Raw genomic sequence first — 15696 nt, 5'->3', positions numbered from 1 at the left:
GGCTACTACTATTTCCTCTAATGCAACTCTTTTGAAATGGCATGCCCCCAGTTTTTAAATGTAGAGTTACTTTAACTGTATGTGTACCACTCGGCCCATAGGCCTTTCTCACAGCAGCCATTTTGACTTTTGTCATAGTAGGAGAAGCACAGACGTCACCAATAACATCAACATGATGGCTGCGTTCTATTCAAGTATCCCAGGAAGTCATGACAGCGTGACAGTGGGCCAGCATGCATAATACCAGGACCCTGAAGCAGGGAAATGGAATCAAGCCATCTTTTATTTCATTGTGTACACCTGTGCTTTTCCTACTGGGACATGTCAAAATATCTTCTGTGAAAAATAAAAAGGCGTAATCCGTTTAAAAAGCCTGCTGATCTTGAAAATGGAGTTCGATCAGGAAATCTGCACGAAACCTGCAGTGTATCTAAAACTTATGGAGATAGCGGCTCTATGGTATGAGAACAGACGTCGGGAAATATTAGGTAAAAGCCTGTCAAAGACTTTGGGCGTCTTTGTTGTACTAGCCACAGGGGCCGGTAGGACGGGCGAAACACAGCCAAAGTATTTGAAAGGGAATAGGTTTGGCTGCAGATCAGTAAAGCCAGCGAGAGCGGAGTCACTGCCATCGGATACCTTTTGATTTCATCTGACTGTCATAGTTGTCGGGGAAAATGTAGGTGGGGCGGTAAGGGTTTTCCTCAATAGGCTCTGAGCACAGCGATGGAGAGACAGAGCACAGCGTGACATGACATACAAACACACATAAAAAACACACACAGGGCGTGGCCACCAACAGAGGATCACGACGGGCGAAACTAATCAGACAAATAAATGTAGGAATTGTGCATTTTCCTCTTACCTGGTATTCTGTGTATCTGTTTGAACATTGTCTTGTACCAGTCTTTGGACTTTTCAGTGTTCTGAAACGTGGATGTGGAGATTTAATTAATAATAAGCGAACATGACAACTATATCAACATTGTGATTTTCCAGCGGGAGCAAGTGTTTCAAATTTGAATAGTTTCCTCATTGTAAATTCTACTGTTTTTCCAGCATAATGAGTTACGCTGAATGCTATGTTACAAGAAAGTATAGCGACGTGCTCTCTATAAATACTAACTATTGTACTGTAGCATCAGAGACCCGTGTATCATCTGAACAAATGGCCCATTACACATCCGCAGGGAGTAGATCTGTCTTCATTTGACAGGAGGTTTAGTTGCTCACCCGTACGGGGACAATGGGCTTGTTGAGAGGACCGAGGACCGGGGAGTGTAGAGACAGCCTCAGCCTCTTCAAGTCCATATCAGGGACCGGACTGACCGAGTCCCTCCCAGGATCAGGGCCTTTGTCCCTTTCTGGGGTCGGGTCTGTTGTAAAAAAAAGAAAAAAAGAAAACACATAGAAAACACTGTAAGCCAGACAAAACTCACATTTATAAACGCACAACAATAAATGTAAGTATTGCATTGAATAACATGAGATATACAGATAGTGTGTGATCATGTACAGTGAATGGCTGTGATGTTTCTTTATGGTCCGGCACGTTCTCCTTCAGCTAATAAACATTTCCAATGTTTTCAATGATGAATTAAACATGACTCATTAACTTCACAAGGCTTGTGGCGAACGCATTCGGCCGGCTGTGTCGAGGCAGCAGGAGGGTGACAGATGCTTCAGTCGAGGGAAAAAATAAATAAATTGCTCTGTAATAAAAATGTGGGACGGCTGCCGTCTCAGAAATGACAAATACGTCGCAAATATCCACTCGACATCACCAAGACCCCAGTGTGTACCTTGGAAATGAGAAAGATGCTTTTGCTGCTCTGTTGTGAGAGAAAGACAGACAAGGACAGCACAGTGACATGTGACTCAGCAAACCAAGCAAAAGTGAGAGAGCACAGGTTACATGTGTCACAGAGCACGACGGCGCCAATGGAGGTCAGCCTTTATGTAAAGATGCCGCACAGACATGTGAAAGCATGTTCGCGGCAAACTTAAAAAAGCTTTCGTAAACTCTGCGTGATCCCCGTCGTCTCCGACTCTCCTACTGGTGGGCTCACCTCTGTTGTGTTGCAGCAGGACGATGGTGGGGTTAACTGTGCTGCTGCAGGGGTAAACGGAGCTGGAGGTTGACGTGATGTCGGTGGAGGATGGAGCCTGATTCTCTTTTAGGCTCTCTGCTGAATTGGCCTGAAAGTAACAGAAAATAAAAATTCACACAAAGATATAACAGGGAATTCCACTGAAATCTCAGAATTGTGACACCACAAACGGGGAGGAGGTAAACGGAGAGGAGGTAAACGTACCTGGCACTGCGTGTTGTTTACAGGAGGTAAATCAGCTGTGATGTTGCTGCCTCCCTCGGCCAATCCCGCTTTGGAGCTGTCTCCATTAATCTGGCTTGTCCAGCCACCTGAAAAGAGTCCAGAGCTCTCTCAGTTTGGCAGCCAGCGCAGCGAGGACAAAAACACAGAGGATGACACTAAAAAGTACCGTATTTCAGTGAACTTGAACCATAACAAATAAATGTCCGTTTCATTGCGCAGGGCGTGAATGCTTTCCTTGGAGGTTTTCAGGGGCGTTAATATGTCCAGGACAGGAAAAAAAAAAAAAAAAAAAGATTCTCCCACAATCTCTGAACTTTGTCATCAGAACAAAGCGGCCTTTCATCGAGCTGCAAAGGCTGTTTGTTCCAGTGGCCTTTATGTTCAGGCTCTACAACAATTAAAGCATCTCCCCCCAAAAGCCTTGGCCAGCCTCCAGTCCGGCTCCACTGAGCTCTACGCAACAAACAAGCCCACAGTGCAGGCGCCTGCTCCAAAGAGCAGTGGGCAGGCCGCAACAATAAAGCTCTTTGAACGCTCACATGAAAATATGAGCAATCGGAACTTTTATATCGCAGCTCGGAGACTTTGCTTCAAAAACACGACACGTTATATAACCCTGATATCAAAGCAGAACTGTGAAAGGCACGCGGTCGATTTCTCCCACTAAAGAACATGATGAAGTGCTTCTTTTAATTACCTTCACATTGTCTGTCCACATTTTACAGTGACGTGTCCTGTTTTCGCAAGGCCATGCGACTATTACTGGCCTCTACATATTTCGTCATCGTGCAGAGAGAGGGTGTTATGAAGCAGCTGTGGCGCTCGCTCTGACTTACTTGGCGTTGTGATGACATTTGGCTCCGTGCTGATGCGGCCCTCGTCGTCTATGTGGACGAGGGTGGCCCTCAGGGTCACCACTCCTTTCCCCTTGCACACTCTGCTGGGGTCCAAATCTGAAAAAAAAAACATTCAAAATAAGAGCATCAACTTCCACAGCTCCTCATCGTTCAAGGCACAACGGTCCTATATTCGGTGCCGTCAAGAGTGCACTCCCGCTTCAGGGCTGCTGGGAATCCGAGTTATTGCTACCTCGTGCCCCAAATGACCGAAATAGAACTGCAACACCAAAACCAGGCCGTCAAATTAATATCCTACTGTCCCGTAAAAGCTAATTGCCACGATCGCACCGCCAGAGCAGGAAGTAGAGCAGCGGGAGCGCGTGCCGTCTCAACACAGGTTGTTAAAGTGACTTTAAAGACTTTGTGAGTATGAGGTGTCCCACAGTGGTAGGCACTGAGAGATCGCTGAGGCGGAGGGATACGTCACCTGCGGCGGGAATCAGGTCAGGAGAGCCCTTCATGGTTGTCAGAGGTGTGATCCGGACAGCGCAGAGCGTTCGGGGACCTGATGGGACTCCAATACACACACACACAGAAAGACGAGGACACTTCAGTTCTGTGTGTCTAATGACAGTTAATCACAAAGCTAATGCAAAACTACCCGATTCAGAGGACAAAGTGTAGAAACAGATAGAAGTAATGAAGGATGTCGACACACTCTGCACCAATGAAAAGCTTTAAGTTAAAGTGCTTGTGTATATGATTTGAATATATTTGTGTATATGTCTCTAGCAATCATTTTGATGGAAAAAGCTTCTCTAGTCCAGCCTCAAATAAGCGACAGGATCTAGTCTAGTCTGTCAACTACGCTGCAGTATTAGGGCCACTGTGAGAAGAAAATGTTAATCTGACATTGATAGAATTAAGTAGTATTTGTAAGCAAATATTACGATATTACGAGAGCGGCAGCTCTGTGTCGCTCTGCACTTTTGCGGAGGTGTTGAAGTTCACATTTGGGTGGGTGATGAGTCACACAGTGGTGAGATTTATGCCTGATCAGAAGTGTTTTCTGTTTGTTTTTGGTTTTCGACCGCCGATGAAGAGCAGCATACAGCCGCTTCGCTAAACTTGATCTCATTTAGAGAATCCCACACGTGGTTCTGCGTCTGTCAGACAATCTAAAGGGAATACTACCAAAAATCAGCTGAGCTCAGGCAATGACCTAGGATAATGCACAGCAGACTTTAAGAGCAGGTCGATTTTTTTTTTTTTTAATATTATGACTTTATTATCATTAAATTACAACTTAATTCTCCTAATATTACGAGATTAAAGAAGTATCTTGTTCCTCAAAATGATGCAACTTCTCAGAGAACACAGATATGAAGGATATACTTTGAATATGCAGTTTTAAACATGAGCAGAAATGTTGCTGAAACACATTTAAAGGGTTTGTAAAGCAATTCAATTAAATTCATTAAACTCATGTATCATGGATGTAAAAAGGTGTCAGAGGCACATTTATAGTGATTACTTCCCCAAAACAAAAGACACAAAACATTTCCTCCATAAATTGGCGCAAAAAACTCCCCAGAATGCAGGAAATTAAATGTTTGAAGCTCAACATGTCCCTTGGGGAGGACCCCTAGACCCCCGCTTCATAGATGCGTCCCCCACTTCATAGATGCGTCCCCCCCTCTCAATGTTCAGCAAAAGCTACGTCCTCCATCCAAGCACTAAAGCAAAAGCATGATGACTCACTGGTACTTCGAGGGTGAGACGACTTACTGGGAGTTGTGCTCGGTCTCACGCTGCCCCCTAGTGGAGAGCCCTGGAGGAGAGACACAGGGAGGCAAATATTCAACACAGGAAGTGATGTCTGGGAAGAAAAGTGCACATAAATAAGTGTGATAAGTCATTAAACATCAGCTCGAGAATATTCATAAAGAGACTAATCGGTACAGCGAACACGACCAGGACAGCGCCTTTCTGCTGCAACATGCGGCATATTTTATTTTTTGTTTAGACATAATATATGTGTCAATGCTCATTTCCATTTATAGAGAAAAGTTATAAAATTATATTAATGTACATTCACAGATATAAGACAGAGGATATCAAATATATAGGATTGTAATTTGAGGAACAGCATCAGCAACAAGCAAAGTAAAAAGAGAAAGGAAAAACATTCAAAATAAAAGAAATAATAAAATAAAATAAAAATTCACAAGAAAAAAAAAAGTTAAAAAGGAGACCTAAAATAGATCTAGATCTAAGAATAGGAGCATCTGGTGTATTGTGTTATGGAAGATGTGAGTACTGGAGCGCCGTTACACATGTCTGAAGCTCCTACTGTAGAAATAGTGGAGTCACTGCCACCAGTAGATGTAACTGGGGGCCGTATACAGCTAATGAAATTGTGTTAGTACTGTGGTTGGGTTACACACTGACATGAGATACAACAGACAGGAAGGCGGTGAACCTTCACTCGTCTGTTTACATCTAATCTGTGACACACAGGACTTCATACTTTAGTAGTAATCACTGACTCATTCATAAAACCGTCTGCTTTAAGAACATTAAAAGCAATGACCTCTGGTGTTACAAATGGAAAGATCTAACATATAGAATGATGGTTTCTTATTAACAAACCCTTATAATATAAAAGCTCAACTCACTGATATTCAAATTTGCAGCAAAGAGAGCAAACAGCAGAACAATGTTTACGGTTACTCATGCGCTATTCAACAGTGATATCTGTGTTTATGAAGCCACAAAACAATCTAATCTATGATGTCAACATGTGAAGTGAGTTAGGGAATGGTATTTTCCATGTATAATGATTCTATTTTAACCATTTAAATTCAATGGGGACCAGTTCAATCTCAGTTAAGGGGAAAAGATAAACTGCCGATAACAGTGCTGTCGGTGCAGCTTCATCTCAGCCTCGCTTCGCATGCCTTCAGATTCGTTTGGGGAGGAAACTTGGCCCGTTTTAGGACCGACGATATGAATTCAAACTTGCGTCGGCGTTCCCCTTTAAGGACGCGGAGGGAGGGTGTGAGAGATAACAAACATGTTAATCTGAGCTGCATCAGTGGAACACCAAGGCCACCAGAAGAGTGGCTGTGAAACACTTCCCACTGCTCCGCTGGGCCTCCTATTGTGCGCCGCTAGCACCACTGATTTAGGGAGACGTCCCCATTTAAAACGCTGATTGAGTCAAGACACAAACACACACACAAAGGCACTCAAACGGTCACTCAAGCATGCATGCGCACACACACACACACACACACACACACACACACACACACACACACACACACACACACACACACACACACACACACACACACAGGCGCGCACTCACTGTGTTTTTGTTTTTTGGATGATAATGATGGAAAAAGCAGTAAATTACTAAATCCATTTAGAATTTCTTCTACAATGTCGATTCGGAGGTGCTTTTAACGTCGTATCTCTGCTTTGTTCCGCTGTGAGTTAGTGTGGGACTGAGTGTGCACGGTGTTTACACATGGTGGTGAATAAGCCAACCTGGCAGGAGACTCGTGTTCCAGCTGGAAACCTCCACCAATAGGCCTAAATGGATGAGGGAAAACGGGAGCGATATCAAACGAGTCCCCTGGGGACACGGAGCTGAAAACCTTTTAAAAATTCTTCCAGTCTTGGAGCTGAGCTGAGAAACTCTTGTGTATTTATTTCCCCTTCTCTCTTTAATAAAATCAACTCGCTCCCCCCCCCCCTGCATCGCAACGGAAACCATTAGCAGACATTCTTTTGAGGAGTGCTTACGCGGGGTGCTTCTGTCGCGTCCTCAGACGAACCCCAAGATGGTGAGTACACAGAACAAAGAGTGATGTGGGAGTGTTCAAACCTCTCACATATGATAGATAATAAGGACGATGACAGTTCGCAGCGTTGGGCAGGCTGTATAAACACACGAGAGCACAGACCCCCCCCCCCCCCCCCCCCCCCCCCCCGGCCATTTTAGGAAGAGATGCCTCAGAGCAGAGCCGGGAAAAAAACAAAAACGCCGTCCGTCCAGCCAGTGAAAAAGATGAGACCAGTGCAAGAGCTCTGGGACGGCCGGCAGTGACTGGGAGACAAACAGGGTGGTGAGAGTTGACTTTTTTCAGACAAGAACCATCAATGCGGCGTCACTCCTTCTAATCTGGGAGGCTTTTAGACGTCTCTTCTTCGCAAACGGGGTCAGTTTGGAGAATGTCTAGGGCACAAACAAGAGGATGAGGATGTTAAAGCGAGCTCAAAGTTCAGCAGTTAAACCGAGGAGCTCGACAGATAAGAACTTTGTGAGGTTGGAGCTCACATTCTCCACCGGGGTTTGGTCTGACGTCGTTAAATTAGACCAGCAGTGACAGAGAATCAAACGAGATGTTGCCCGTTTCCTTCAAAATGAGGAAGAACGTAAAAACAGCCGCAAGCTCTCAGCTCCACTATATGACAGTCACACACACACACACACACACACACACACACACACACACACACACACACACACACACACAGATACATAACTCTCTCCAACTGGATGCTCAGTGTGTAACTGAAATGCCATTCCAAAACAAGCAACTCTCAAAAGACTCCGATCATCCCAGCACATTACCTCCTCAGTGGGCACGGCGAGTCCTTAGTCCGCGTACACCAGGTCCCTCTGAAGCCTCCTGGGGCGTCTGGCTCAGCTTTGAGGGTCTCGTCTGGGCGGGACGGTCCCGGCTTTGACCTTGACCCTCGCTATGTAGGGGGTCCGTTTGTTTTTGACAACAGGCGTGCCCAGATGGACCTGTCACCACATGCCACCTGGGAATGTGGCACCCACTCAACAACTGTGCAGACCACCATATAAAATCCTCCCCCGCCCCCTGGAAAAGCTCCTGCGGGGCCAATAGATGAGAGACAGACAGACGTCCGCTGGAGTCAACCGTCCATAAGGTCATAATACTTCAACATGGTTACTGGCTGCACGCTAATGTGTGATAACAGCTATGAGACAGCCATAAGTCTTTAAAATAAATTCTGCTTATTTAACCATTGAATTGTAAGATACCATGGTTGTGGATACTACAGTTTGAACTATATCAGGTCCAAAACTAATAACTATTTTAATCATCTATTACTATCAATGACAAAAAACTCAAAAAAAATGTGTACAACAAGCCAAAGACAATGAGGTAAAAGTGAGAAAAACTGAACATTTGGTAAAGTAGACCTTGTGAATGGAGCTGGAGCCAGGCGTCGATTAGCTTAGCTTAGCATGAAGACTAGCAGCAGGTGGAAACAGCTAGCCTGGTGTTTGTGCACAAATTAAATAAACTAGATAAAATGGGATAGCTAGCGGGCTTTAAAAGTGTTGGTAGGCATATTTTAAAACGTGAGACGGATACAGTTTATGCTAAGCTAAGCAAACTGTCTGCTGGTTCATATTGAGTCATTAGAGAGCTATCAGTTTGTTTTCTCATCCAACTACTGGAAAGAAAGAGAATAAGTACATTTCTGGATTTTTATTATTATTTCAGCACTAACATATATGTTATTTTGAAGGCTGATACCAATGTTTTTATAACAAAGATGATATTTGGACCTTAATATGATGCATCCATTTTCATTCCAATTTATTTCACTATTCATCATTTTTCTCTAAAGCCGTGTGACTGACCTCACCTTCTGGATTGTAGTGGGACATGAAGGGATCACTTCATTTTCAGAAATAAAATTGCAAGAAACAACGTTAAACTCTTTATAAATGAATAAATAAGATCAAATGGATGCTGTTATGTGGCTGTGATCAGAGAGAAACTTCCATCTTACTAGATCTGGGAAACACAAACTGGATGGTATCCAACTCATTTATCTGACCCTAGTGGATACAGTATATATAGTTTTTTGTTATTGATCTTTTCCCCCAGGATTGCTTCATGAGTTCAATGTCCAGTGGACCAGAGCAGCAACAATCACTATATCTGAATCAGCCCCCCCCCCCCTGTGAAACCCAAACAAAGGTGGGCTGGTACCAAGTTGAGCTATGGAGGGTTTCACACAGGGGGTCTCTGTGTCGCAGTCAGAGGCCGCCTTAAAAGTGAGCTCTGCTGACACAAAAGAGCTCTCACCACACGCTCAGCTGTACTATGGACGGACAGAGGGGGGGGGGGGGCCTTACGTAACGCCGGTTGACTTCTGCTTTGTCAACAAATGGCAGAGAGGAGCGAAGCTATCCAGCGCTGTGCGTGGATCCCAGCAGACAGCTCCAAACATGGCTCGAAAGGACCGCTCCAGAGCAGCAGCTTATCCCCCTAATTGAGAAGAACCCCCCCCCCACCCTTCCAACTCCCTTCCATAAACAGCTTCCACGCGGGACGGCGGCCTGGGATTCTACACATTCCTCCACCGAGCTATTTGAAGTCCGTTTCAAACAACTGCAACATAAAAGGAAATGTATGTAACTTAAACACCGCGAGTCATTATGGGCCTCGAGGCAGGATTGCGCATTCATGTTGATAATGGAGGGAGCTTACGCTGAGTCTATATGAACACCGCCTCCACGACTTAATTATTTGAACCTCACCTAATGAAATATCACAGACTTGACGAGTTTGTATTGATCTAATGGCACCACCGTCATGTTTGTGACCTTTTCGGAATAAACTGTCCTTTATCTGAGGCTGAGAAAAAACACCCATCCCACCTGCCAGTGAAAGATGTGTCCCTCGGCGCCTGCCAGCGTGTCCACGAGACGCCCCTGACGGGTAGCGGACGTGACCGTGTCCAGATCCCCCCCCCCCCCCCCTGGGACAGGGAACACTTGGCCAGCACGCGTGAGGGTCCTGGGCCGGTCCCGCTTATAACGCGCCTGCTAGGCTTTTAGAGCCGGTGATACAAGAATGTCAGCGAGCTGACAGTTTACCCAGGGTGATACATCTTCACGGCGAGGCCTCCAGGCTGCACTCCAAGAGGGAGAGAGCCTGGATCACAGGATAAACATCCAACCGAATATTCAAGCAGCCCTGCGGAAAAGTGAAACATTCAAAATAAGAACGTCTCATGAGCAAATAAGGAGACAGTCATTAACTGATGCAGTTAGCGACATAATCGGAAGGAAATCCACAACAATAAGTTACTGCCATTTAAATTTGGGAATATGAATACGAGACAACCCGTGATGCTCCTTTGATGTTCGTGCATTGAGGTAACAAGCTCAGCTGCGTCCAGCGGATTCCTCCTGGCTTGGTTAACGGGGCGCACCGCACACATTAGGTGAGCCGCGATGACAATTCAAATCATTGTCTGAGAGAGAGAGTGCAGAGAGCGTTGCCTCGTCTCCGCTGGATGCTTTGACCCCTAAATATAGCTCTCCGAGCGCCTTATGTGACAGCAACCACTTGATAATTGAGTCATAGGATATGGCGGCTGAACGTGAATATAAACAGCGATGTGATAATCCAGCAATTTTAAGTGCCACGAAGGTATCCTCGTGTGAAAGGGGCGAGCGCCAGGACCCCAGCGGGTCCCCCCCCCACCATCATCATCCGACTATTTGAGGAACGCCGGCCCGGTCTGACTCGACCCGTCACACCCAGACACACACACACACACACACACACACACACACACACACACACACACACACACACACACACACACACACACACACACACAGCAGGCCACTCCATCATCAACAACAGCAGCCGGCGGCACCGATATTAGAGTTTCATTATTGTTTGTTATACATTGCGGGTGAGTGAATTGTCAACCTAACGTGCGTCACTGTCGCTTCTTCATTCCGGTCTGGTTGGTGTGATGATGAGTGAGGACACATGCTGGTTCTCTTTCAGATATATTCCAACAACTGTTGTTTCCCATCAGTCGCTGACATGTAACACAGGGGGAGGAGGGGTGTGTGTGTGTGTGTGTGTGTGTGTGTGTGAGAGGAGTGCTGCTTAAATCCATCACTGAAGCATAAATTGTCTTTTCACTGCCTTGTTTACACGCGTCCATGATCGGGGGTCCTTTGTGCCACGAACCTTGGAAAACCAAAGCATAACACTTCACTTCACCATCCACTTCAGCCAATGGCAGCAGATGGAGAAGCCAGACGATTGCGGGGAGGGGGGAGGGTTGCTAAGCAACCTGTTGTAACATCAAGGAAGAGTGAAAACAGAAACCCGGTGTTCAAAGCAATCCGTTTTCACAGTGAAGACGAGGCTGTTTTTCTACAAACACTGTCACAACAAAGGTTCTGGTCCACGTCACGCTGATATGCATCTTCATGAATGAAGTCTGATAAAGAAAGATGATTTTAAGATTATACCTCGACAAAGAGAAGAATATCATTCAATCAGGTCCGCTATTGTCCCGTTTTGTCAGGTTTACTCTCATTGTGAACACATGGGCCTTCGCTACAAAAGACAATGTCTTCCTCATATGTGTCAAACTCCTATGACACGTGTGTTGGTTTAACTTGAATAAACTCATTTTACTGCTCATCTTTTCTAATGGTTGGTGTCAGACTCCCTACGCAGCGCCCGACTGGGCGATCTGGAGGCCAGACTGGTAAATCTTTGAAATTCAGTTTTGAGATTCATGTCCCTGAGGGGGTTTGCTCCTCTCAAATCTAGGGGACCTGCAGTAACTTGACTCTGAACAAGCTTCATGAAATATTAACAACTGTGCTGGGTTCATATCAACAGGTCCCATGCTTGCTCAACAGGTTATCGCTTCCATTTGTTCCGGCTCAAAAAGACTGAGATGTAACACTTTGACCTTGATTTATTGCATCTTGGGAAAAAAAAAGCAATAACCCTCTTTGAAAACTACTGCAAAAGATACATTGTGTATCTGTAAACTGGATACATACGTACGCTGAACCCTTTCAATCTCAACCAAAAGCGCTGCGTCACATAGTTCATATTTGACTTGCTTTAAATGCACAATGCTTGCAACGGGTCATAAGGGTTTGGGTTGCTGCAAATAGCTCCCGGCTAAACCACTATAACATATGACACACACACACACACACACACACACACACGCTAACCCATCACCATCTCAGTGTAAACATCTGCTACTCCTCTGCCGACATGTCACCAGCCAGGGCTCTGCTTCGTACCACTGAGTTAATAACACTCAGCGGTATCCAGGAGCAGAGCGGACACAAGCGGTGCCTTTAGGGGAGATTGAAAATATTGTTTAACAGAACGGATTAGAGCACACATACACAAAGTCCTCTAACATGTAGCTAATGGAGGTCCTGTTCTTTCTGAGCAAACACTGTCTCGATACACTATCTCTGTTAAATGTGTCCATTGCGATAAGACAAGCAGCAGAGAGTGAGGTATCCATTCCACATACAGCAAAACACGGGGAAAAAAGTTTTCAGTGTGACTGCTTTGCCTCTGTCCTCGAAGCAGTTGATGAATTATTTGCGCCGGGGTTAATATTTGATCAAGCTCGTGTAGCGTCTTGTTACTCAGATCCCTTGGGAGTAAAAAAGAAAATCACCAGTGTAGTGAAATAATGAATGAAAACGCAGGCGAACGAGACAAATACATCTGCTTTTATTGCTAGTGTTTTTAAGTGTTGAGCTATTTTTTTTCGGAGTTTGCTTGATCCCTATTTCAAAAAGCCTATTCTGGCTGTGCTTTGTAACGCTGCAACAAAGGGGTCAGTATATGTGATTGTCCGTGTGTCTATGTAGCTCCACACTTGTGCTGCGAGGCAGTTGTTCGTGTCACACGCAGTTCATTACGAGGCCTCAGGCGGACCTGCTTGTCAGAAAGGAGCAGGACGTTTAACATACAGGTCCACTGTGTCAATACCTGCAGAGACTACTGGCTCTAAAACTACTATACCAGTTACACAACACAGCTGCTCGAATCACACACTGGAAGGACGACAATATTCCTCTGAAATGACACTTCAAGCTGTGTTATCACTACTTCAGTATGCAGCACTGATGATCCATCCCTCAAGGCATTTCCACCTTCAAAGTCCTCCAATGAAAAATGACAAAAGGCTGCGGTCTAATCTGACAACACTGTGCTAGAAATGATAGTGAAATGCTACTGGATCAACTTTTCCTCACACCTTCATGCCGCATAATATGCATTCCATTAATGGTCCTGATGTCACAGCCTTATTGTGGAGTAGTAGGGTCCCTATGACTCACTGGGACAAGCCGCTAATAAGACAATTTAAAGAAACAACCACACCAGGGATGGTTAATTATCCTTTTTCAAAAAAAAATGTTTATACCGGGCAGTTTTCTGCAAAGTATAAAAGTCAGGGGGCGTTTAATTCCCAGGCTTGATAATTTGGCTCTTCTCCCGGGCATTTAGCTTCAGAGTGCGGCCCCCATGGCGGGTTGCACCGTATGGATCAGCCTGAGTACTGCAGTAACTGTCCCAAAGCCAGAGGCTCTCTGCTCAGACGCGAAATCAAAATGGACTTACTCTTAAAAAAAGCACTTACGTTTGATTAAGTCCGCTGAATTCGCACTTAGTCAATAAGCGATGAATAACAAATGCATTAAGTGGCGCTAGTTTTGCATCATGCGATAATAATAACACAAAGTCAGCTGTTATGGTGCCAATGTAATAAAAAAAAGAAAAGAAAAGAAAAAGAAGGTAGGCATGGAATAATAACGATACATCTCCAGACACCATTAATAGAGCCGCATGCAGCAGTGATGGAGCAGGAACACGCTTACCTCTGTGTGATGGTTATCCAGCGTTAAGCTCGCTGCTGCAGACACACTCCACTGAGCTCTGTGCGCCGACGGCTGCTCTCCACCAGCGTCCTGTCAGCGCGTCACCCTCACCGGCCTCAGCTGCGTCAACTGGACCGCACCACACCACCACCTGGCACCGGGGCCGGGCCGCCGGCTCTTCACAATAAAGGCCCGGACTCAGTTGCTGCATTACGAAAACGAAATAAATGTTGCGGTAGCAGATACATTGAAATGTTTTGATTTAAAGAACTTACCTATTATGATATTTATTTTTTGGCCACTTGGAGGCAGTTGAACAACACCTGTTATTTCCTTATTAACTAACAAGTTCAGGGCTACCATGTTAGCATTAGCAAATAGTTACCGTTAGCCCTCCAGGACACGGGATACTTATATGCATTCATTAGGAGTCCTGTTTCAGACCACTTGATAGATATGAGTCCAATATAGTATATAATATAATATACTCGCCATCAACCCCTGGGAAAAAAATAGCTGCAAAATGCCCCACTATGTTCACTAACGTTAGCGAGCTGCTAATGTTGCTAACTTAGCCTGTCTGTGGTGCTCGGCAGGTGACTTTATATAGCTTTACTCTACTACAGCTGCCTGTTGAGGCGGGAAACATAATTGATAGCATAGCCAATACAGTTGATAGTAACAGTGAGACTCAACCTCAACCCAACAGTAAAGTTAAAACCAGTAAAACCAAAACAAATAGCTAAAGATGCTAACACTCTCAGTAGAGTTGAGGGGAACTACAGATAATTCTCCCAGGAGTTTATCATCATGAGCAAAACCTCTACATTACCCAGAGCCACTTGAACCATTGTTAAGTTTAAACATTTTGATAAGCACACCTTCAAATGTATATTTGTCCACATAAAACAAAGATAAATACATACATTTTCTAGAAACCAAAATACATATAGATTTAGCTTTTAAAAACTTCAGTTGAATGTGTTTGACAGCTAGAGTCTAAACAAGTCAATTGAAATTCCTAATGAAGTGCTTGATGACTATGACATCACATTGCAGGATTCCACTTCCACTGACTTATATATCTATCTTAAATAAGATTTAACTAATTTTTCAATTTCTCGTGATTGAAATATATCCATTGTTGAATATTTGCAATATTTTTTGCATTGTGAATTCTAAAACAGTCAATGCACAGAGTCCTCTTATTCAGACAAAAATACACCATTACTGTCTGGAAAAAAAGTGTAACATAAAATAACATTCTCAGTTTAGACTGTAGCACCATTTTTTTGAACACCTTCTGAATAGTCTTTTACACTGAAAATCTGCATTTGGTTATGAATTACAAATGTATACAGTGAATGATTAAATACATAACAAACCCTTTAATTTAAAGCATGCTTTTAATGTTTCACTATGATGCTGTGAATTTATCAGTGAAGGTTTTACTTTGAAAGTTGTGACCGGAAGTCCCAGCTGGCTACGCTCTCTCACACTTTATACATGTGTCTCTCCTCCCAGAGCTTCAGACGGGACACATTTGGCAGCCAGGAGGATTCGCTCATATTTATAGCAGTGAAGTCATTTGTAATTTCATTAAATCGCTGTGCGCTTACAAATCTACTTGGGAAAAAAAGTTTCGCATACATGTTAAATGTTAGTGGAATCCAAAAAGAGAACATGGAGCGCCATCAAGTGACCAAACCTCATACTGCATGAGAAAAAAACAATACTGGTTGCAAAGGAGCCAATTAAAAGAAGAACACATTCAACTGTA

General features: G+C 44.3%; 1 protein-coding gene across 2 annotated transcripts in view; it reads right to left on the bottom strand.

Moving 5' to 3' along the window:
• Window positions 1–13994, bottom strand: part of LOC137884352 (sorbin and SH3 domain-containing protein 1) — a 38881-nt gene extending 24887 nt beyond the window's left edge. Inside the window, exons 1-9 of one of the 2 annotated variants that reach the window (XM_068726134.1) lie at window positions 13917–13994; window positions 4937–5006; window positions 3663–3749; window positions 3173–3289; window positions 2316–2422; window positions 2070–2199; window positions 1234–1376; window positions 866–926; window positions 640–714 (exon numbers count right to left, since the gene is read on the bottom strand). In XM_068726134.1, coding sequence (XP_068582235.1) covers window positions 640–714; window positions 866–926; window positions 1234–1376; window positions 2070–2199; window positions 2316–2422; window positions 3173–3289; window positions 3663–3696 — 667 coding nt within the window. In that variant the 5' untranslated portion in view covers window positions 3697–3749; window positions 4937–5006; window positions 13917–13994. Of the gene's footprint in view, window positions 1–639; window positions 715–865; window positions 927–1233; window positions 1377–2069; window positions 2200–2315; window positions 2423–3172; window positions 3290–3662; window positions 3750–4936; window positions 5007–7820; window positions 8698–13916 lie in introns of those variants that run through there. The other variant, XM_068726140.1, reaches the window with a different exon arrangement.
• Window positions 13995–15696: the final 1702 nt, after the last annotated feature.

The sequence above is a fragment of the Cebidichthys violaceus genome, unplaced genomic scaffold (assembly GCF_023349555.1).
Source record: "Cebidichthys violaceus isolate CVI_PGR_0920_01 unplaced genomic scaffold, fCebVio1.0.p SCAF_10, whole genome shotgun sequence".
NCBI lineage: Eukaryota > Metazoa > Chordata > Actinopteri > Perciformes > Stichaeidae > Cebidichthys > Cebidichthys violaceus.
This window is presented reverse-complemented; position numbering and strand designations above follow the sequence as displayed.